The 23,808-nt window shown below is 46.3% G+C and overlaps 1 protein-coding gene across 1 annotated transcript in view; it reads right to left on the reverse strand.

The window, feature by feature from the left end:
- LOC115326983 overlaps positions 1 to 23,808 on the reverse strand; it is a 193,313-nt gene that overhangs the window by 144,979 nt on the left and 24,526 nt on the right. Inside the window, exons 3-5 of the mRNA XM_042292124.1 lie at positions 6,357 to 6,428; positions 3,837 to 3,979; positions 3,699 to 3,742 (exon numbers count right to left, since the gene is read on the reverse strand). Coding sequence (XP_042148058.1) covers positions 3,699 to 3,742; positions 3,837 to 3,979; positions 6,357 to 6,428 — 259 coding nt within the window. The remainder of the gene's footprint in view (positions 1 to 3,698; positions 3,743 to 3,836; positions 3,980 to 6,356; positions 6,429 to 23,808) is intronic.

Consider the following 23,808-nt stretch of genomic DNA (forward strand, 5'->3'; position numbering starts at 1 on the left):
TTAATTTCCACTCATTTTCACAAGAAACCAGCATAGCCACTTTCGCTGGGAGTTATACCGGAACCACTTTCAATTACCCGCTGCTGGAATCCTACCGGAAGCCAATCTCGTTTGCCGGACACCGAGCATCACTGGAAGCCGACGCAAGGTGAACGGCTAAAGTCAAGGAAGCCAAGACGAGCGGGGGACTGTGTATGTGATGGCGGCCGCCAATGGAGCGGAATTCTCGTGAGTGCGTGTTTTAGCTCGAAATGACGTTGCAACTCTGCAAACAGTACGTGCAGCGAACTGTTTTAACGATCCAAAGAGGTGGGCAGCGATCACCGGCAAATCGGTATTTGCGACAGGCAAAAGCCTGGGCCAGCGCAGGTACTAGACGACTCGAGCGGCATTCTCGTGAGTGCGAGTTTTAGCTCGGGACGACGTTGCAATCCTCAAAAAGTGCGCGCATTGAACTGTTTTGACGATCCAAAAAGGAGGGCACTTTCACCCGTTTTCATTCCAAACCAGTTTACCAGTCCTTGGTAATTATTTGCCGATAAAAAAATTTCACTGGAATGTCACCGGCAGCCCCTTTCGTATACTGTGCAGACGACCCGGTTTTCCTAGAAATCTTACCCGAAACGGGTGACTCGCTTCCCTGTTTACCGACCTTCACTCGAAGCCGACGGGAGGGAAGGGGGAAGCCGAGACGAGTCGAGGACTGGGCGTGTAATTATGGCGCCTCGCACCAAAGACGAGTCCCCACGTGCCCTCTCTCCCTCGCATTGGGTTTGTGGCGAAAATGCAAGAAAGTCGTTTTGCTGACATTTTTTTTCTTTTTTTTAAGAAAACCGTTTTTTTTTTTTTGTCCGTCAACGAGCAGCGGCCGGCCAGGATCGAACGCTTAGTCTCGGCTTCTCGTTCTATGTGTGCGAGCTGTATCTTCCAACGCAGCTGGGTCTGCAGATGAAAAGATTATAATTTTCAGTGACCTGTTTCTTACGCCTATTTATCCGTCCGTCTTCAGAAGCATCCAACGAGCGAAAAAGACTGTGCCCAAGATTTCTCAACGTCGGCGGATGTTCCTTTCGCGCGTTCGTGGTTTTCGCTAACCGTGCTACTGACGCCTGGTGCACCCGCGGCGACGGCATCAGGGACGACATTGTGAGTGTGCCCGGGATTTCTCAACGACGGCGGATGTTCGTTCCGCGCGATCGTGGTTTTCGCTAAACGTGGTGCTGACAGTATACCTGTGTGTATCCGTGTGGTGCACCTACGCCGTTTTATTAGTTGAACTACCGTGCGTCTAGGAATTTACCCAGCGGCATTGTGAGTACCTTGAAATGTATATTTTGCGGCAAAGAACTTGGTTGTTCCTATTTGGTCTGATTGCTTTTGTCTATAGCTGTGCAAATTGTTTCACTGGTATCGACCCTGTTAAATCAATACATAGAACCTTCAGGTCTATATCGACTAACCACTTTAATTGTTACCTAATCGTCCAGCATCTTGTAAACATACACCAACCACGGTTCAGAGGCTTCCTCTTAAGTGCCTTCCGTTGACGTCCAAAAAAAGAAAAAAAAATCAGGGTAAATTCCGGTCAATCTGGCGATCTTCTGGTAAATTCTGGCTTTACTGGAAGTGAAAAGAGTCCCATAATCCAGTAAAATAGATTTTTACTGGAATTACCTTTCGGCCAAAATCCGGTGACATTCTGGTAAATATCCGGTGGCTTTCCGGTAAAAAAACCGGTGACATTCCAGTACAAAATTCGGCGACAATCCGCTAAGCTACGGCTTTACTGGAAGTAAAAACAGTCCCATAATTCAGTAAAATAAACTTTCACTGGAAATGACATTCCGGTAAAAAGATATTTTTCAATAGGGTCACCTAAAAGTGTCTAAAAAATATTTGGCTTTGGAGAGCAGCGACACAACAGAAAGGCCGGTGTACCACACTGTGGAGGTAGTGACATGTTTTGTAGTCTCTAAGCAACACGTTATATTGAAATTTTATAGATTACAAGTAGGTTTAGAAAACGTTTCACAATGATATCATATGCCAAAAAAATTCTAACGCGAATATTTTTTTTAGCAAACGAACGCTAACATTGCAGATAATCCGCAATAGCGCCAAGTACAACGTGCACTTATACGTGGGTGCTACAGCAAAGCAAATTTTAGGGGAAACTTGTCTTTCTCTGTAAAATCAATAAAACAGACAAATTCAGCTTTTTGAAATGGTGTTTATGAAGCTGAGTTCTTCTATAGATAATATTTTAGCGTCGAAGGAAGCTTTGCGGGATTCACACCTTTTATACGAAGTTTGTGTTCAATATATTTGTACCGAAGAGAAACTTGAGAAATATAGCACAGCCATATGTAAAGAGGAATACCATTAAATTACGTCGAAACAGGATTTGGTATAATTTATACAACACCTAAAACAAATATTCAGCATACACTTAGCTACATCAATGAGCTTACTGCACTGTTCGAAACTCATCGACCGAAGTTGCCAAGATTTCTTTAAGAATGCCGAAAAAGGGCCGAAAACAACACCCTGTGGGCCAATTCTCAGGTAAGTTAATTTCATGAAAGTCATCGTCCTCAACCGATACGTGAAAGGCGCATAAATATCATGTTTAGTTGCAAGCTTGGTGCACTTCGTCGGCTTGCCTCTGAGAACACCAGCGAGAAATTCCGCAATGTCCGATTCAGTAATAAGTGGATTCATCCGGGAAATGAAGAGCGCTCGACGCCTTGTCTGGCGCTTCACGGAGCTCAGCTTGCTAACGGGGTTCCCTCCTTCGGCAAGCTTGACCCTTTTCTTTCGCATGACTGTCTACAACCCTTTGCCGTCCACTTCATCCCTCTCGGTGTCTGGTTGAGTGACCGTTGTCGAATTTGAGCGCTGCAGAAAACGAAGGGGTTTATTTGATCGTTGGCCGATACTATCAGTGCCGGTGTTTGTTCTAGACTTGCTCGGGTTTTTAAAGGCAGCATCGAATTTACTTGATTGTCTGGTCGGCAAACCTGGCACATGCATTGCCGAGCGGTTCCGCGTTTTTCGAAAGCTGCAGTCGCAATGCATGTTTGTCTGCTTTTAGCATCTTCATGTCTTTCGCCAGTTCGTCAATTTTGTTGAAAAGCTGGGCAACAAGCATGTGAAGATTGGCCTCGGTAATGGTCGATTCATCGTTGCTGTGCGAAACGATTTCTTCGATGAAGTAGACGAGTAGACGTTGCCAACCTTCGTTTCTTGCGAGCCCAGGCGCTTCACACACGTAGAGCACTTTTAGCTGCTAACACCGTTCATCATGAGCAGGTTGTAGTCTTCTTCCCCAACCTTTATGCATTTGCAGAGAAATCGGCGCTTGCAAGTCCCGGAGCCAGCAAGAAACTGCTGCCTTCCATACAGGTCCCGCACAAGTCCTGACAGCCCGTCATTCCGAGAACGAATGACGAGCGGTAAGGACGACGTAAAGAAAGCGCAGAAAATTATCAATAAATATCAGTGTACAAAGGACCTGAACGAAAATCTGTTCCATTTCTGATAGACATCCGTTCGACGACGTTTACGTATCACTTGTGTTAATTCGACGGAAATGCTCTAGACTATCATTCTTCACTACGCGTATTCAGGAGCCGTTTTCACTATTTTAAAAAAAAGATATCATTGCAACCGCTGGATATAAATGCTGCATGACTTACCATTCGGACTAATTCCACTCCCAATGTGATCTTCAAAGAGGATGCTTTTTTAAAGAAATGAAATGAATCAATATATGCTTACATAAAATTCCGACAAAATACCCGAGGAATGTCTTAGTTTAGTGATAACGTTCGTACCTGGTTAGCAAGAGTACAATGTCATCATTATTAAAATTTATATTTTTTTGAACCCATGCCTGAAACATTCCCAGCGTAAATGTTGGGTCAAGGGTTACTCTGTATTCGTTGTTCGTTTTCTCAAAGTGAGACTCCTCTTCTTCCTGAAATACATCAAATCACATACTTAGTTTAGCTATTCCCGCACAATGTATATAATTGTAAGGGCATATATTATATTTCCATTTTTTGGTGAGAATTTTTCAGATAGAGGCGCATACATAAATCCATATTGTCTCCGCTGCATTTTTTTACGTGCCTCGCATAGAGTTAAGTTGACGAAAATAAGGCGTAAGCATACTTTCGTCGTTACCCCAATTACATTCGACTAATTGAGTGTGCGAATATCAGAGTTTCGCAGTTGAATTCAACGGAAATTGCATGAAGAATTCTATTCGGCTCTCAGATTTTTACTGTTCGAGTCTTCGAATAAATAAATATTTTGAATAGATGTAGAAAATCAGGATATATTAAAGAACACTCTCTATATGGTGATAGTACTCGAAGGGGACATAACTAGATCTCAATCAAGTCTGCAATCAGATCACTTGAGTGACTAACCGTTTCGAAAGAAATTAGCTAATTTCTTATTTGGCGACGACGGTGACAGATGCGTTTATTTATCTCTTTTGCCAGAGCTTCTGCGACCAACCGCCTGGATCGCGACGTTTGACGCACGACGACCAACCGTGACGGGAACACGTTCGCTACGTGGGCGGTATAGACACAAAGCACACCGGTCGAAGGTGCTTTCGGGTACCTTATAGCGAATGCCCGACGCCGCCTTCCGCCACAAGTACTGCCAGCCCACCGTGTAGGGTTCAGCCAGCAGCATGAGACAGCCCTACCTGCCCCGCAAGCAGCACCCGCCAATGTACGTGCTGAGACACTTCCTGGCGCCACCCTCCCGCCCACCACCACGGCGGGGGCAGGGCCCCGGCCCCGCCCGTGGTGGTGGGCGGGGGCCTGGTCCCAGTTGAACCTAACGCCGGTGGGCCGTACGCGGCCCACTCGCTCCCTGGTTACCTGCAGCCAGGCCAGGTGCCCGCCGCGGCCCCGTCGGCGCCGGGATCGCCGGCGTTTCCCGCTTGCGCCGACTACGGCCTGAACTAATTTCCTGAACCCCCTGATTCCCGGCGAGCCCCAGTACCAGCACGTGTACCTCATGTTCGGGGAGTGACGACAAGTGCCTCTCGAGGCCCACCCATATCCGTTCTACATACCCCCCTCTCCATTCCCCCCCTCCTCACTGGACCAGGGGGCCCTCCCCGGCAAACGTTAGCGCCACGGGACGAAACTCGCTTTCCGGTTTCAGCGGCTCCCACCGGTCACCTCTTCGCCCCGCCGCATTTCGCTGGGTCACCCGGCCTGAGCTCGTGCTGCCGTGGTTCCCACGAGGGAATCGACCGGCGTCGTCCTCGGCACGCGCGTCTCGCCACCCGAGCTTGGATCATCGACGGTTGCTTGGTCTTGAAGATAGAACTGCTTCTCAGAAAGCGCGTTGTACAATTTTTGTATATATCTATTCTGGGTGGCATGCTCTTGGCGTTGTTTTAATCCGCGTGAGTTGGTTACTCTGTGCGGTTCCAGTAATTCAAATATCTATTTGATCCGCATTTATTTAATTTTTAACAATAGTAGAATAATCATAAAATGTAAAAATAACAATATTATTAAACAAATTATAATCCGGATACCTCTTGAAAGATCTATGCGCTACACAAACTCATTTCATAATTTACGACCATACTACAATATGTAATTAACGAAACAAGAATGAAAACTCAATTTATTTCTACTCTTCTACTAACGCGTTGTTCACGGAGGCAGCGAGTGATGAGGTTTGGCTTCGCTGTTCAAGGTCAGTGGTTTGTTCATTCCAAACACTGCATATTCACGCGTGAATACACTGACACTCTCCAGCTATGTCTCCCATTTTTGGTACTTGAAAGTGGTTACTAACGTCGTTTGTATTTTCGGCTAGCCGCTCTTTCCGCAGTCCCTACGGAATAATATATTCATAGGCGTAATTTTTTATATTAGTGTTTTTTTGTTTTGTTTTGTTCTTGTGCCATGAATATAGAAGTTTCGGTATTGAATACTCAATTCGACATTTGAATTTGTAGGTAGTATTGCACATCCTTATACGAATCCGATTTGAGCTGTAATCTCACAATCGGTATCCTCTACAACTAAAACGTTTATTTAGTATTATCTATCGAATCGCTTATCCGAATATGGTTATAAGATATTGAGACACATTTTGAATGCCTACATGTTCACTGTAAACTGAAGCCATTATTCCAAAAAGTCCCTTTATTTTGACCCACTTAACCTTGACATAGGTGTATTGTACATAACTATATGTACAGAGTAAATGTTTCATATTTGCCCACAGCAAACTTGTAGCTAACAAGGTAAAAAAAAATGAAGAGACAGGAATGCTAAAAGACGCCCACCCTCTAATTATGATAAACATACCGTTGTTTCGTTTACACCAGTGAGCACTAATTTGACTTCCGGACATTCTGATTTCCGTAAATAAAGATCCACCTGCAGGAAAACGAGCATTCGAATTGTTTTCAAACATGACACCTGTAAGATGTTTGCATATAACAGCAATTAAAAATTGAAATTTTTTCATCAAAATATGATTACACACTACGCCCAAAGGCTCTTTATAGCTGAACTGAACGCCTAGGAGACAAGGGCAAGAGGGAGTAGATACAACACGTTGGCGTATTGGCGACTGAAAGTTTGATTTGAAAAACACACAATTATATACGGTTCGTAACACACCACGCCATAACCCTCGGCCCCACTCTTTCTGCAAAAATATAAATCTTTATCAAGAAGGGCCAATGATGGCTCGCTTACACACTTGCTTGTGCCCCTTTTTTTATTTTAAAGGCTTCCTGTATCTCTTTTATTGTATCATTTCTCTGCCTTCCGAGGATCTTAATCTCCGAAAAAAGTGTAGTGCACTCGCATCTATTGGAGTGTAACGCCAAGTGTCTTGAGGGTGCCTCTTTAGTGGCAGCAGCATGCTCCCTTGAACGGTAATTAACGAATCGGCCAGTTTGGCACACGTAAAAGCGGCCGCAAGAAAATGGAATATCATACACCACACACGTAGAACATTTCACAAATTAATTTTTGGGGTTTTTCTCTTGCAGCCATTACTCCCCAAATGAGGCACGTTTATTTTTCGGAAGAAACAACTTAGTTCATTTGCAGCAGAACAAACTTCCGAGGCACCGTGGCGTTCAGCAACTTTTTCTTTTTAAGTTGTGAGATAAGGTGTGCCTGTAAATAGTTATTTCCGGCGTTTGCCTCAAGCGCTCTCGGGGGCTCACCTCGGTGCCGATGAGCTTCTTTCTTAGGCCTTCTGCAACGACAATCAAAGTCTGGAGTGGGAACTCCGCACTCAAGAGTCGGTCGACCTGTCTCTGGAAGCTGCTTCACATTTCATCAGGACTTGATTTTATCAAGAGGCTTTAAAAAACAAAGTTTCGATGCCTCTTTTTACCAGTTTCGAGTGGGCCGAGTTGTATGGCAGCACAACTTCCTTTAAGCGGGGTTCATAGGCCCAACGAACGTTGTCAAGCGAGAATTCAAGTTTTAGATCCAAAAACTAAATTCTTCTCTCCGAAGTTCTTTCACAAGTAAATTTTAATCTATGCGCGCAAGCCATAAAAGTGCTCCAAAAATCGGCTCTAACTGCTTCCGAGAGTTCATTGGGCGGGAGAGCAATAGCCAAGTAGTCATCCACGTATCAAATGGTCTTAAAGATCTCGTCGCTCTCCAGCCTCTCACAAATAGCATTGTCGCATTGAGCTAAGAGTGTGTCGCCAAGAAGGGGAGCAACCCGCGACCCAATAAAGATGCCTTTTTTTCCACATATACCTCGCAGTCAAAGGAAACAAAATTATGGTTCAAGTAAAACGACAAAAGTTCAATGAAGCCCTCCACGTTAACCCCGCAGGCGACCCGGAAGGCTGTCTGAGCGTTAGTTTCGATGCATTGTTTTACTGCACTAAAAGGAGCTTATGGGGCACAGTATAAAAGAGGTATTCTACATTTATCGAAAAGGGGTCATCATTTGCTCTGGGTCCCCCAGTCAGGAATTCCAAAACCACCTCTGAACTTGGCACCAAAAATTTGTCAAACAGTTTCACAGCCCAGAGATGGGGCTGAGGAAGGATGCTATCTAAATCTGCCACGAATACCTTTCCGTCACAATCGTCCTCAACGGAACGTTAATTTTACGCTTTTTAGTGGTGAAGGAAATGTCAAGGGAAAGTATTTTTTTGCTTAAATTCACCTTCTTCTCTAACATCTGAAAAGCTAGAGCGCAGCTCAACCCCTTAGCCCTAGACGTCTCCTGTATCAGAGAAGCCGGCACCACAGGTTTAAAGTTCTTTAAGATAGCTTCTTTCGCCTTGGCAGCGTACATTTTTTTTTTGCAGCATGACAACAAAGCCCTTTTCTTTGTCAGACGTGAGCAGCTTGAGGTTCCTGCCTTTAAAGTAGTCGGCAATGTTTTTGATCTTCGTGCTTGTCGTCCCGTGGCCCTGTCTGCAGCAAAGCACATCCACTCCGTCAGCAATGCGTCGGTCCCAGTCTTTGATGAGCACCTTTTCCGCCGCGCTTCTGACGAGCGATAGCTTCTTTGGAGGCGGAAGGCCTGGTTCCACACTGAACTTGGGCCCGTTGTCGAGGGTGTGCTCGATGTCCTCTGGCAGCAAGGTGCCTCCTAGGAAAGTTAATACCTGACGCCTGCCTTTGTTGCTCCGTTGCTTTCTTGGCAAGAAAGCCATACTGATGTTGCCGCAGGTTTACGTGGGCCAAACTGGGCGATGCGTTATTGACCGTCCAAGGGTGCATGCTGCTGCCACTAAACAGTCACCCTCAGGCCACTTGGCGGTGCATTATAATAGATGAGAGCGCACTCTACTTTTTTCGGAGATTAAAATAATCGAAAGTCTCAGGTATAAAACAAAAAAGAGATACAGGAAGCCTTTGAAATAAAACAAGAGGCACAAGCAAATGTGCCAGCGAGCCATCATTAGTCCTTCTTGAGAATGAATTTGTACTTCGGCAGAAAGAGTGGCGGATAGGGTAATGACGTGGTGTATTACGAACCGTATATAAGTGTGTTTTTCAAATTAGACTTTCAGTTCCGAGTACGCCAACGTGTTGTCTCTCTTTCCTCGTGTCCTTGTTTTTTACGCGTTGAGTTCAGTTGGAAGACCAACTAGCCCAACTAGTTATTTTGATGCTAGTTATAATTTTTTAATAGCAGAGCGTAAGGTATACAAGAAAGAAACATATAAGTTATTCTTGTATGAGTAAATTAATTTGTGTGTAATATCCACCACTCAAACATATCAATAGCCTACCGGTGAGAAATACTGGAACACAATTGTTATAATGTTAGATTCGGTTAGTATGCACTTCATGTGTACTTTTATGTGCACATTGTGGTGAAAAGTTTGGAAGAACCCGGAATTCAAGAATGAACTGATCTAACTTTGCAATTCGTACATGCAAAGAAGTTTATATTTTCAGCAAAATTCAGCAGCAAAGGAGAAGAGCGGTCTTGCATAAATTTTATTACAGGGGTGCTTGATTTTAATTCAAACATAGTTTAAGAAAAGGTAAAGTAACATGTATTTATCAAGGTTGGTGGCCTTTTGATTAATAAATAATTATCGCGGTAAGTGAAGTAACTTACTAAAATTTGCTAATTAACTTTTTAAATCTTAGTGTTAGGGGGCATGTTGCAATCGCAGTAGAATTATTACACAGTACGTTGCTGCAAACATTGGCCAAAACGCTCCTGGGAAAGCTACGCACCGCACAGAAGAAAAGGGTGATGCCGTAGCAGTCTGTGCCTAGGGTTCCTAATGAAAATTATTGGCATTCTCTAGGGTTAATAATTACGTTTTACGCCTATGTATTTTTAATAATTTATTTAAAAGGTACCCCTTTAATTAAAAACCTGATGGGATCAACCCAAACGATTAAATCTATCTAGTTTGCGACGATATAAGGCACGCGCAGCATTTCATGTCGTTCACAAAAAGTGGTAATTTCGGTCTTGTTTCTTTGTTTCAGTTTCTTATCAAAAGGCCTTTCCGCGCGAAATATCCGGCGCACCAGGATAAAACCACGCAACGTGCGTGTTCTGCCACGCATCACACGTAAAGGAGGGTAAAGGTGCGTCTTCACGCTGGCACCGACATCAGTAAGGCAAACCTCATGTTGCAGTCCGAAGTCTTTCGCATCTTGCTTCTTCCATGTGCGATGCGCGAAGGCGCACGTGCATACGTTGCGCGCTCGGGCTGCGAGCGAGATTCCTGGGGCGAAGATGCGTCCCGTAACAAAGTGGAAACCAAGAGCATAGACTCCTCTTTGCTCATAAAGCCTGGCAAATGGACGACGGAGCCATAGAGTTTGTGGTCGCAGATTTGGAGCGCGAGGACCTGGTAGCACAGAGCATCAAAGAGCAAATTCTCGGGGAACCTCAACGTCAGCGCAAAGCTTTTGCAGCGCGGCGAGGACCCGAAACACACTTTGTCGCTCAGAGAAAGTGTGTTTCATCGTCTCACCGCAGCGGGGCGCCATTCACGTAGCTCTTCTCTCGTCTGCTGCCTGCCGCTACACTTTTTCCATTTCGGCGGCCGCTTCTGGTGGCGATCTGCCAGGCTTTCTCTGATACAAGAGCCACATGCGTAGAGACAGTTGAAGTTGAGCATTTTTTCGGAACGCCGTTAAATTCTGCACATGTCTTATAATATTATAATACGGGTGTTTTAGTATTTTTCGATGATTCGCATCAAGTTTATAATTAAAACAATACCTTTAAGATTAATAATTAAAATGTTGGTAATAAGAAGCAATCTATTAACCAATGATATGAACGCTAAGAATTTTTCTTAATAAGCCATTTGACGAAGACCACCAGTTCATCAACTTTTTTTTCTGTGCGATGTGTATTTTTTGCAAGAGAGAGCCCGCGCTTCACAGACACCCGTTAGCGTTTAAAAAATATGCGAAAAGGTAATAGTTCTTAAGATGTCTCACTCGTCTCTTTCACATCAACCATTATGTCCAACATATTGACAATGTCGCCTTAGGCATTACGCTTTTTGCTTTTCCCTTCCTAATTCACTTTGAATTCTCTGTGTTTTGAAGCGAGCAACACCACGTTTCAAGACACCCAGGCTGGAAAACAATGACTATTGGTGCTTGCATAAAAGCCATTAATAAACTTATCACAACATTACATAAAAGTGCTTTAATTTTGAGAATAGAGGAACAGCATGGATTTATGAAACGAAAAAGGGAAGACAAAATTTGCGAAAGAAAAATGTACATAGACGCGAGTAGCCTCTTTCTCAGGCTGTGATTGTAAAGTAACAAAATGACACAAAAAGAATTATTGGTTACGCTAGTAGGGAACGTTATATTTACTACTCAACAAAAAAGTAGTGCAGTGATGAATTTAGGGAGGAGGTGGGCGGAAAGAGCGACAACCCTCCCCTTACACTCCAAACTATATTGCCACAGCCAACAGCTTCAAAGCCTGACCCATAACTCTACCGATTTAACGAGATACGTTGCAGGGGGGCAAACAACCATCGCGCTTAATGTATTCTTGCAAAATATAACAATTATCAAGACGCTTTTTCTATTGAGGTGACTGCCTCAAAATGTTGTCTCCCAAAAAGGCTAAATGAAATTTCACGCCAACTGTCTGCCAAGAGGAACTGTTTAGGAACGTAAATAAATATAAAGTATATACACAGACGATGCACCGTATCATGCCTCAGTCGCAATAGTTGCTCTGACTGTGCCGTAAATTAACTTCAGACGCTGACCACTGTGCCATTGGAGCGCTTGCGTTACGCTAAGCTCAGTGCGTTAGCGGATATTCTGTTTTTCATTCACGTAGAATCCTTGTTGCCAGGGAAATTGCGGTGCAATGCCCAATGTACTGCCCGCGCACTTATCACCCACAACCAATGCAGGCTGTGATAGACTTTGGCAGCAGAAACCACAAAGGGTACAAGCTATGTGGAGAGCAATTCGTCTGCTTCTTGCGGAGGAGCTGCGGTGAAGTCAGAACGACGCCGAGCCCTGATTAGGTTTGATTGAAGGATAGTGGGGAGACCTCAAAGGCAAGCTGCCTTGAGGTCTACCCATTATCTTTCAATCAAACCCAATGAGAGCACGGCGTTTTGACACAACGATATGCGAGTGGGTTTAATCGTAATATTGCCCCAGTTAAAGGAATCAATAAGCAGAGAATAGTAATTATGAGCATCCAATTACAAGTCAACGTTGAAGTTACCTACAACAACAATGCGAAAGTTATGGTCATGAAATAGTTTCGTAAGAGATTGCACGCATTTTTCGAGAATAATGCTAGAAAGAACTAGGACGGCGGTACACCACGTCAATTATTACACCATAAGGTAGTTTTATAAATTGTGCTTCTATAATATCTTCGGTGACAGAAGCGGCAGATGAAACATAAATAATAATTCCATCTTTTAGTGAGAACGTGGCGCAACCTCCCTGTGCACGAGAAAGCCGTGGAAGGGAAGACAAACTGTATCCAGGAACAAAAGCTGTTTCATTGTTTTGGAGTCATGTTGCACTTACAGCAATTACATGAAAACACACTCATGTCGAAGAAATATGCGCAATCAGGGAATTGGATTTTTTTTCTGAAACTACGCACATTGGTATGGAATATGAAAGAAGCATCGCCGTTTTGTTGTAACTGATTAATCTGATGAAACGTGTAAAGCAAGATCACCACGAGAAGTCAATCATGAACACTGGCATCATAATAGCTACAATACTTTTGCCGTGTCTCCTTCACACGTCCCGCGCAGTACATGGGAGTTGTCCCATCGTCGCATTAAAAGCTTGCCTTTTGATGCGCAAATAAATTTCAAGTACTTTTCTATTTCTCCTGACGAGCTTTGCTTAGTAGTATCGTATTCTCAATATAGAAGTGATCATTTACGTACAAGGGATCATTAGCCTCGAAGCCAAGAAGTCGATTGTTTAATTTCGTGCTCCTAGCCGCAGACAGGAACTTGTTCCGTACTGTCCGATAGTGAATTCCACCCCCACGTTAGTCATTACTTTCTCTTTGGATTGCACCGGATGCACAACGTCAATGTCACCCTCAGTGGCCCTGTGCCAAGACAAGTAGCTATAGTTTCCGCAGCCTTCCTCAAATTTACTTTTACAGCAACTCGAGGCCATTTGATTTCGCGATTCGTGTTTATACTATATTGTGTGTGGGGGACAATGAGCCGCACGGCACGTGGAGGGACGGCGCCGTGAGCGGCGAAGAAGAAAAAGGAGGCTCGTGGCGGGCGAGGTGCGTGAGCCAGTTCGAAGGCAGAGACAAATAGAAGAGCCGGTGCCGGGCAGCAACTCCAACGGTAGACCCGGACCACACGGCTGTGGTGCCGGGAACGAGTTTCCGACTGGTGTGTTTACCGCGCCCAAAAAAAGGACCCTCGATTTCCGCCTGATGACGTCATAAAAGTGTCATGCTGTCGCCGTGGCGATCCTGGCAGCGTCCCAAAGTTGTGGTGTATATGGCAGGCGCCTGCTCTGCTGCAGGTTGCTCTCCACTGTGACAGTCCACGGAAGGTAAAGCAGCAGGAAGCTGGGACGCCATGACGACAGCGACACTCGCGTTCGCTCGTGCTTTTTGCCAGCATTTCTACGCCCAGCCGCCTGGATCGCGACAGGCAACAGCATTACACTCCGGTTTCTTTGACGTCATTTGTGGCCACTTGGGGACCACTTTTGATGTATGGGCGGGATAGGACGCTAAACACACCAGTCAGAGACGCGATTCAGGCACCATAACACGGCAGCCTTGGCCCTCCTCAGCCTTGAGTATCGATAAAACCTTTCTTGATGATAGCGCTCCCCGTGTGACTTCCTTGGAGCGAGTGGAACTCGGCCTTCACTCTCAACAAAAAGGGGATATTGATCTTACACCCCTTGTCTCATATACGACGCCCCAAAGCTTCAGTTGGATGTACAGCGCACTGACATTGTCCTGACGCTACCAAATTTCACGAGTGGTTTGATAGCTGAGCTGTACAACTCATTAAAATAGCTAATGTAAGCGTGACTGACTGGAAAAGATGTTATCTGGGTTTCCTAGGCTCAACTGCAAATGCTGTGTTCTCGTCCTGTAGACTTTGATACGTACTTTAGCTGTTTAGTATGTCATATCGCACTGTCATCAACCCTCTCGCAAAAGTTGGGGCACTCAGTCCGACGTCATCGCGCTGTACGCCGATTTGAAGGTTTGAGGTGTCGTATATGTAACAAGCAGTGTAAAGTCTACACCCCCTTTTTTTAGAGTGTGGTCGGACGGTATTGACAGGCGACCCACATAACTGGCGCTTCAAAGGTGGGACCCGATCAGTCTGCCGTTGTTTCTGTTCGCTCCCAGGGAGTCCCACAAATCGAGATTTCTAGATTTAGGTTTCCTTTGTTTTTTCATTTTAATTTTTTGTTACTCCGCTGGACACCAGTGTTTAACGTTCTGACGCCATGTCCAGGTCTCGGAATAAGGCCGCACATCCCGAGGCTTCCACCCGGTCACTGGCGGATATTGACTCGGAGGCGGGAGAAGGCGCGAGTGGGCAAGCGAGCGTTGTGGCAGCGCTAGAGCCCCTAATTCGAGCGGTGAACATGGGAGACGTCAGCGAACTAATGCACGCCATAACGGCGATGTTCGCGACGTTTTCTAGACAGATGGGTTTGGCCCAGGCACGAATCCAGGGGGGAAGGGGGGCCATGGGGCCCGGCCCCTCCCCCCCCCCCCCCCCCGGAATCCCGGAATCTTCCATCTTGCTGGGGCCTCCTCTCCCCCCTCCCCCTCATACAGCATTTTGTCATGGACCACCCCCCCCCCTCCCCCCTGAAACAAAATCCTGGCTACGTGCCTCGTTTGGCCCCACGGGTGGTGAATCCCGCGCCTACGCCCGCGCCTGCCCGCGGTTGGGCGTGCCGACGCCGACCTATTTGGGCTACTCCGATACAGCATCGGTACACGAATTCCTGCAGGATCTAGACGCGTACATTGCCGCGTTGGGCGCGTCGGATTAAACGGCATTGAAACAGATCGTCTCGATCGCGTTGACGGGCGACGCAGTGCGTTGGGGACAAATGCAGAGGCCGTTCCTTTCGATGGCAGATTTCCGGACACCAATTCAGAGAGGAATTTCTGCCTCCCGACTATGAGATGCGCTTCAGAGATGAGCTGACCAGCTGTTCCCAACATCCGGACGAGAGCTTTGTAGAATACCTCCGCGCTCTCCAAGAGCTCTACTCCAGAGCCGAACCCAGATCGTCAGACGCGGAAAAGGTAGCTAGGGCGATCCGCCAGTGTCACCCTAGATTTAAAGCCTACATGCACGGACGTAATTTCGTTAATGTTTCATTTCATCATTTCCATTTTTTTATTTACTTTCATAATACAAAATGAGCGTTGGAGGCGGGAGAAAAAGCGGCAGAATTGCAGCTTGACGAAGCCCCTGCCCCCTAGAGGGAGATCGGTCAGCGGGATATAATTGCATCATTTCAAACAAAAACAAAAAAAAAATAACATTCATGCACCACACCAAAAAATATGTTGTTAGGAGGATAATATTTCACGCAACTTATTTTTATCTAATATTTCAATGCAGATACCTTGTTATTTGAGAAAATGTAATACTTTTGGAAGTGTGTGCTGAATCATCTGAAGACCGTAATTAATTGTTGGACGCGTTACTCCTAAGTTTCCGGCGCTGCGTATATCGTATGCAATATTTTTGTTAGTGAATTGGGAAATCTGCCGTAATGAATGATTAGGAAATTTAAGTGATGCCATGTTCATAGTTGCTAGCTGATATCTAAAATATTCTTTGATTTTCATTACTTTATGTTTAGAAAAATGATGTTCAGTATGTGCGCAATGCGACTCATACGACTGAACACTTGCCAGAGAGGCGCGCACCGTTCAGGAGAGCTTGCTCGCCGAGTTGCAGCATCGCCCCCCTCTACGTAATGAGGAATCTCTGGAGCCGGGTTGCGCCTGGACAGCACGAGGCGCGGAAGCTTGCGACGACCCACATACGCCATACGTGGCCGTTACAGGACATAGGAGTGCTGAAACTGCTGTTCCCCGCGCCTTAGATCCCTTCGCTTTTCAACAGAGGCGCAGAGCAGCCAACGCAGGCTCTTCCAGGGCGCATCCCCGTAGGCGAGGGGGCGCAGCCGACCACCTCGGAGTCGCGAATTATTAGGAAGGACGCGGGAACTACAATCACCCTCGGCGTGACACTGCATCGCGTGGTGGTAGCGGCGGACGCTCAGCACACAATGGCATGGGAAAGGTCAGGTGCTATAAATGCTATCAGCTTGGGCATATCAAGCGTCAGTTCACATGGACGGCAGCTCCCCTCATGGGTCTCAGGGAGACGGGAGAAGACGGCGCCACTAATTGGACTTGCCTACTCACGGTTGCCGGCCGCTACCGATGCCCCTCATCAGTCTTACAACGGGGCTGGAGTTCCGGTCAGCGACAGGTTGGTGTTTGTCCCGTCAGCATGTCGACCTCAGGGTTTGACATGTGAGAAGGGGTTGTACGTGCGCTTCGAATTCGGTGGTAATATTTACTACGCACTAATTGACACCGGTTTGACCCTTTCCCTAATCGGCGACAGAGTCTACGAAGACTGTCGCCGAAGAGCACTTCACGCGCAGGAAGTTTCCACCGCGCTGCGTTGAGCAGCAGGTTCGGCTAAGGCGCAAAGCGCACTACACCTTTACCTTAGCCTCGACGGCAAGCGAAGGAGGCAGCGTTTTTTTTTTTTTTTTTTGTGCCAGACATGCAAATTCTTGTGATCTTAGGAAAGGACTTTGTTTGCCGGGAGGGGATTATCATAAACTTGAAGAACGGGTACCACTATAATCCGTTGACTCCCTTATCCCCTTTGCCATCCCACCGAGTTTTGGTCAGGACATAGAACGCTTACTCGGCGGATCACGAGTGGAGCAAACATTTGCTGCGCGAGTCGTATCGGGAAACGTCGAAGCGATTGTCGCTTCTTACAACGGGCCGGTAGAACAACGGCGGAGGTTAGCAAACGCCTTGCATCGACACGCAGCTATGTTTACCGAAAGGCCGGGACGTACAAACATTTTACAATATAGAATTGACACGGCAGATGCTAGACCATGAGGTCGTGATCCCAGACCGCTGAGTGCGCACAAGCGAGATCTCCTAGATAATGCTCTCGATGAGATGACAGACACAGGGGCCATGCGGCCGTCACAGAACCCCTAGACTTCTCCGGAAGTCTTAGCGCAAAAAAAAAAAAAACGGCGCCGCTCGCCTCTACGTTGACTACCGCCGATTTAATAAGATATCACGACGGGATTCATGTCACTTCCCATCTATTGAGTCCATTATGTACTCGTTGGGTAGCACGAGGGTTTTCACTACCTTGGATTGTAGCAGGGCCTTTTTGCAGATCCAGGTAGCACCAGATGATGTCCAGAAGACGGCGTTCACCTGTCACAGAGGTTTGTTTGAGTTTACCCGCCTTCCGTTCGGATTGTCTAACTCGCCATCGAGTTTCCGACGGCTCATGAACATCGTGCTAGGGGGACGCGAAGTTCAACTTTGCCATAGCATACATGGTTGATGTCGTCGTATTTTTAAAGTCATTCGAGGAGCACCTAGCACACCTTGAGATCATCTTAAGCGACATGAGCAAAGCGAGCTTAACGATTAATCTAAAGAAGGTACAGCTCCCGGCCTCAAGAGTCAACCTCCTGGGATTTATCGTAGATGATGGTATCCTGAGGCCGAGCGAGGATAAGTTGAGGGCCATTCTTGATTATCCACCGCCGCGCGACGCGAAGAGCCTTGAAAGGTTCATTGGAATGGTTGGTGTTTATCGGCAGTTCATCTCAGGGTGCGCTGGACACATACGGCCACTGGACCTGCTGCTCCACAAAGGCTCGAGATGGACCTGGGGCCGAAAACAAGAGGTAGCTTTCTCTTCCCTCACGAAGGCGACAGCAGCCACGGCTAGCCTGTCCCTGCGAGACCTTAACCGTCCGTTCGGGGTACAGCCGCGAGTGACGACGGCGTCGGTGCGGTGTTATTGCAAGAGCATGACGGACAGCTGCGCCCGGTGTCATTCGCCAGCACGAACCCTTACACCGCCAGAACGAAATTATAGCGTGACGGAAAATAAAGGGCTGGCCGTCACCTTTGCTCTAAAGACCACGCAGCTCTAACCTGGATTCAAAGATCTCAATCGGTCTCAATCGGAAGAAAAGGTTATTTCTTTGTGCAGCGAAAAACTCGGAATTAACCTTGAATCTTTACATATTACCCGGGCTCACCGCATTGGCCGTTGCAACCCCAACAAACAACGCCCTATAATTGTTAAGTTTGCATTAGGTAAAGTACGGCAGCAGCTTTTCTCCTCCCGGCTTTCGTTGCGAGGAACGAACGTCTCGATAGCAGAAGACTTCTCGCAAAGTATCCGAACGGCCCGCAGCAAATTAATCGAATATGGAAAGACACAGGCAGCTCCCTTTAAGATTTCCTTCAACAGGCTTCTATTGAATGGACGATGTTATATGTACGACCGGTCTAACGATACTGTTTTTGAATGCCCGCGATAGCAACCACCTAGTAAAAGCTTAACACAACCAGCTACTGGAATTACAGCCCCATCAACATGTACCAATGCGAACGATGCCAATACATTGTCTTTTCTGTACACCAATATTAGAAGCCTAATACCGAAGCGTGACGACATAAATGAATTAATCGATGTTATGAACGTTGGTGTTATCGCACTAAGTGAGACCTGGCTCACGTCAGAAATAACTGATAATGAAATTTTCTTGAACTCAAGTCACCAATCTTCTTTTGTTATATTTCGCAGTGATCGGGTTTCAGGGAGAGGCGGTGGTGTCCTCCTCGCTGTAAAAAACAATCTTCATCCACGAAAAGTGAACGTTGTGTCTGATCTAGAGATTGTATTTGCTTCCATCAACTGTTCAAACAACATTGTCATTGTTGGGGTTTGTTATCGCCCACCTTCTTGCAACGCTTCTTTTGTTGAAAGGCTGCATGACGCACTGTGCGACGTGAGAACGCAGCACCCCTTATCGAAACTGGTTTTGGTGGGAGACTTCAACTACCCAGACATAGACTGGGGCGAAGATCTGCCGTCGGCAACGGCATCTCGAAATGAATCGAAACTTTTCTTAGATATGTGCCTAACGTTTAATCTAGAGCAACTCGTAACGCAGCCAACAAGGGTAACTGAATCATCATCTTCGATTCTAGACTTAGTCCTCACGTCGCACAGCGAAATAATAAACGATGTAAACATCATTAATGGCCTCAGCGATCACAAGTGCATACACTGCTCTTTGAACATTAAAAACAACGCAGCTGTTGAATCCTATCGAAAAATTAGTATATATGGAAAAGCAAACACTGACTTCATCAACCTCGGCCTGAAGTCTTTTATGGAGCCATGTATGCCCAACTTTTTTGATCGTTCTGTACAAGATAATTGGATGCTTTTTAAAGAAACGTTACTTTGTTTAATTGACCGTCATATACCACTAATACAGTTTCGAGAGAACGAGTCAGCCCCTTGGTACACCCGAGAGCTTAAAACGCTCTGTAACCGAAGAAAGAGATTGTACCGACGTGCCCGACGTCTAGACACAGATCAGGCTTGGTCTTCTTTCTCAGATGCTTTCGCACTGTACAAGTTGACTGTCGCGAAAGCTAAAAGACAATTTTATCAGAGCGATCTTGCCGCTATTCTCAAAAGTAACCCTCAGAAATTTTGGAAGATAATAAACCCCCACTATCGTAAACCGGTTTCATTGGTAAATGACAACGGAACTAATCTCTCTGATGATGATGCTGTTGAAAAGTTTTGCGATGCATTCTCCGCTGTGTTTAACAGTAGCGTCATCACATCTTTGCCAGATAATGTAACCATGTCGTTTCCACGAATGCATCCAATTACTTTCACGGAAAACGGCATTAGCAAGTTGATAGATGAACTTAAGATCTCATCGTCACCAGGGGCTGACGACATAAACAGTAAAATACTAAAGATTACTAAACCACTGTCAACTGTTTTTCTAACCTTTCTGTTTCAACAGTCCATAGATACTGGTGCTATTCCTGACGACTGGAGGGAAGGTAAGGTCGTTCCGGTCCACAAAGGCGGCGATGCGCACTCCCCTCTAAATTATCGACCCATATCATTAACTTCTGTTTGTTGTAAACTCATGGAACATGTCATTCATTCCCAAGTTATACATTTTCTAGAACCAAACAATTTCTTTTTTCCTAATCAAGATGGCTTTAGAAAACATCGTTCTTGTGAAACACAGCTTGCCGCTTTCAGCCATGACATTCATATTTCCCTAGAAACCTCTCCTCAGGTTGATGCTATCTTTCTCGATTTTTCCAAAGCTTTTGATCGTGTTTCCCATAAACTCCTACTAACAAAACTGTCCGCACTTTCCCTTGATTCTTCCGTTCTAGCATGGATTGAAAATTTTCTCTCTTACCGAACCCAGCATGTGCACATCAACAACTGCCGTTCCCGAAGCGCTCATGTAACCTCTGGCATACCGCAAGGATCTGTTCTTGGACCCCTGCTTTTTCTTGTATATATTAATGATCTCCCCCTTTCGCTGTCCTCTACGGTCCGCCTGTTTGCCGATGACTGCGTAATCTACAGGCCCATAGCTAACACAAATGATTCACTTAATCTGCAGACTGATCTTGATCGAATTAATGAATGGTGTTCAAAGTGGCAAATGCTCTTAAATGCTTCCAAATCTAAATCCCTCTCTTTTTTTCGAACCCGTCAACACCTTCAAGCTTTTTACTCTATTGGTAACCTCAATGGTGATGCCGTCTCAACTGACAAATATCTTGGCGTTCACTTCACTCACGACCTCTCCTGGAAGACTCATATTAACAACATCATTTCCGATTCAAACCGCACTCTTGGTTTTTTACGCCGCAATCTTCGTCTCGCGTCCTCATCTGTCAAACGCCTTGCATACGTCACATTAGTACGCCCAAAGTTAGAATATGCATCATCAGTCTGGGACCCTCATCTTAAATTCCTTACATCGGACATAGAATCACTTCAGAACCGTGCAGCTCGCTTTATAACGTCTCAGTACTCCAGGTTTGTCAGCGTAACTGAACTTAAACAAAACTTATCTTTGACTCCTTTATGTTCACGCAGGCGTATTGCTAAACTATGTCTTTTTCACAGGTTTTACTACGATGACCAGCTACATAGCTCATTCATCTTGCCACCTCATCGCATATCTCCTCGTGTTGATCACCCTGCAAAAGTTGGCCTTCTCTTTACCCGAAACACAGCATTCTTTAAATCTTTTTTCCCGGCGACATCTGTGGACTGGAACGGCCTGCCTGAAATCATCGTCTCCACCCAAGACATCGGCTCATTCCGCGAATTGTTATCATCACATCTCCTATAACCCCACTCCCTTATGTAATACCCTAACTCCAGGGTTCTTAAGGTATTTAAATAAATAAATAAATAAATAAATTGAAAGAGCTGTCAGTGAGGTTAGCTCGGTGGGCACTCACTTTGCAGCGATACTCCTATAGACCGACACGCGGAGCGGCTCTGTTTACCAACACGGCCGGAAGGCCGCGCATGCGCGGTAGCTATGTGGGCAAAAGCGACCCGGCTGTCCGTGTTTTCGCCATTGCGTTGTGTGGCGTGCGCTCGTTGTTGACGCTGTAGGGACGCTTCTAGCTTTATATGTAGGTAGTATTTCCTCAGAAGGTATGTCGTATGTTATGCCCGACTATTTGAGCTCGCTACCCGAGCCTGAACGGCGGCGGTATCGAGACAAATTGTGCGTGGACAGCGTTGCCTACGAGGATCCGTACGCCGTAAAAAAGGCCTGCCGGGCTTCCGACGTGAACTTGCTGTCACCGAAGTCGACGGCTCACGTCGTCGTTTACTTAGTTTTTTCGCCCAGCCAGTTCACGGCCGACACGGTGCAGGCGTACAAGTCTCTCGAGGCCTACGATTACTTCAATTCGGTTTCCGCACTGCCGGCGGGATCAGCAGACTCTGGGTCTGCGGAAGTGCTTTATTAATGAAATAAGTACACACAGCGTCTTCAAGTAAAAGTATGTTATTCTTCTTACTCTCATGACCACAAGGCATGACAAGCAGTAACGCTTTGTCCGTTCTGCAGTTTGTCGGTAATACGTTACAAGTAACGGTGTTACCAGGAACGCGTTACTTTTTTCGGTAACGTGGTAAACTACTCGCTCCTTGTTCGACGCAGTAACAGGTAACGTACTTACGTTACTATTTCAAGTAGCGTAGTTTCGTTACCTCGTTACTACAATTACACTTCAATTTTTTCCGTGTTTTTAGGCGTCAAGCTCTGTTTTTCTTTCAGTTTTTTCTCATGACTATTTAGCTGAAACCGTAAAAAGAGGTAAAGTAATTATGTTCAGTTTCTGCATGAACATAATGTTTCTTGATATATGAGCTTATGCACACCTTTATCGTCAAAACCATAAAACGTGTTAAATCATAATTTAGAAAGTAACGCAGAAGTAACGTGCGTTACTTTTTATCGGTAGCGGTAACGCGTTCCTTTTATTTTTAGGCAACTTAGCTCAGTAACGTGTACCTTTGATTTGCAAGTAACGTGTAACGTATTCCGTTACTTTTTTTCGGTAACGCCTACAACATTGCCGTTCTGCCGCCGATCCCCTTCTGCTTGGTAGCACGGGCGTAGCGAGCCTCCGACGGGCGCTTGGCCGGTGCTTTGTGCGCAAACACTGTGGCAACAAAATCCGGGTGGTCTCGATCAGACGACGGTTTCCCTGCGCATAAGCAAGCCTCGGGACGGAGATTGAAACGGAAGCCGCACTTGCCTCCAAGAAAGTGCTTGCCGCACAAGCGGTCGTTCGCGCGAGGAGACCATAATTTTCGATCCACGGATATTATCCACCTTCTTGGCCTTTCAGAGTCTGCCGGGAACTTGTGGAAACTCATTCCGCGACTTTTCTTGCACATTTGGGTGCAATTAACGGCAGCACAGCTTTGCGGCATGCTGAAATGCCATGACGCCCATGCGAAACGTGCGCTCTTTTGCCCACACCCCCCGACTCCGGCGCGATCGCAGCGCCGCCGCAGCGCCGTGACGTCAAGCCCGCGTGTCGGTGTATACTGTTGAGTAGCGAAAGAGCTTGACCAACAAGGAGGACACGCAAACAGGGGATTGCGAGAGATGAGCTCCCCGCGCGGCCGCTCATAAGCGAGACAGCGGGGAGGGACCGATGCAACAGGAGCTCGTCGCAGTGTTAGGAGGCCGCATGAGGGAACAAAAGATCGTGGCATGGGGTGAAGTGATAAGCAAGAAAGAGCTTGTGTAGGCCCAAAAGACAGATGGTTTTTGTCAGCGGGTGTTCGGGAAAATGGCGCAGATGGCAAGCAACACCGGGAACGCTGGCGGTCAAGTTAACGAACACGTTGATTCATACCTGCTGGGCCAAGACGGCTTATTGCTCCGCTACATCCCCACAATCGACGACGAGGAGGGGAACGATTTTCCGTTCAGGGTGGTGATTCCTAGGAGGCTGCAAAGGCGGTTTATCGAATACTTCCACGACTCGGCTTTGGCTGGTCATGGCAGCGAAAGCAAGACTTTTTAAAAGTTATGTGGCGTCGCGACCTGGCCGGAGATGAGGCAGCACACACTCCGATACACCCGTAGTTGCCCAGCCTGGCTGAAAACGAAGCCGCGAGGGGGAAAGGCC

The sequence above is a fragment of the Ixodes scapularis genome, unplaced genomic scaffold (assembly GCF_016920785.2).
Source record: "Ixodes scapularis isolate PalLabHiFi unplaced genomic scaffold, ASM1692078v2 PGA_scaffold2__306_contigs__length_199485367, whole genome shotgun sequence".
Classification (NCBI taxonomy): Eukaryota; Metazoa; Arthropoda; class Arachnida; order Ixodida; family Ixodidae; genus Ixodes; species Ixodes scapularis.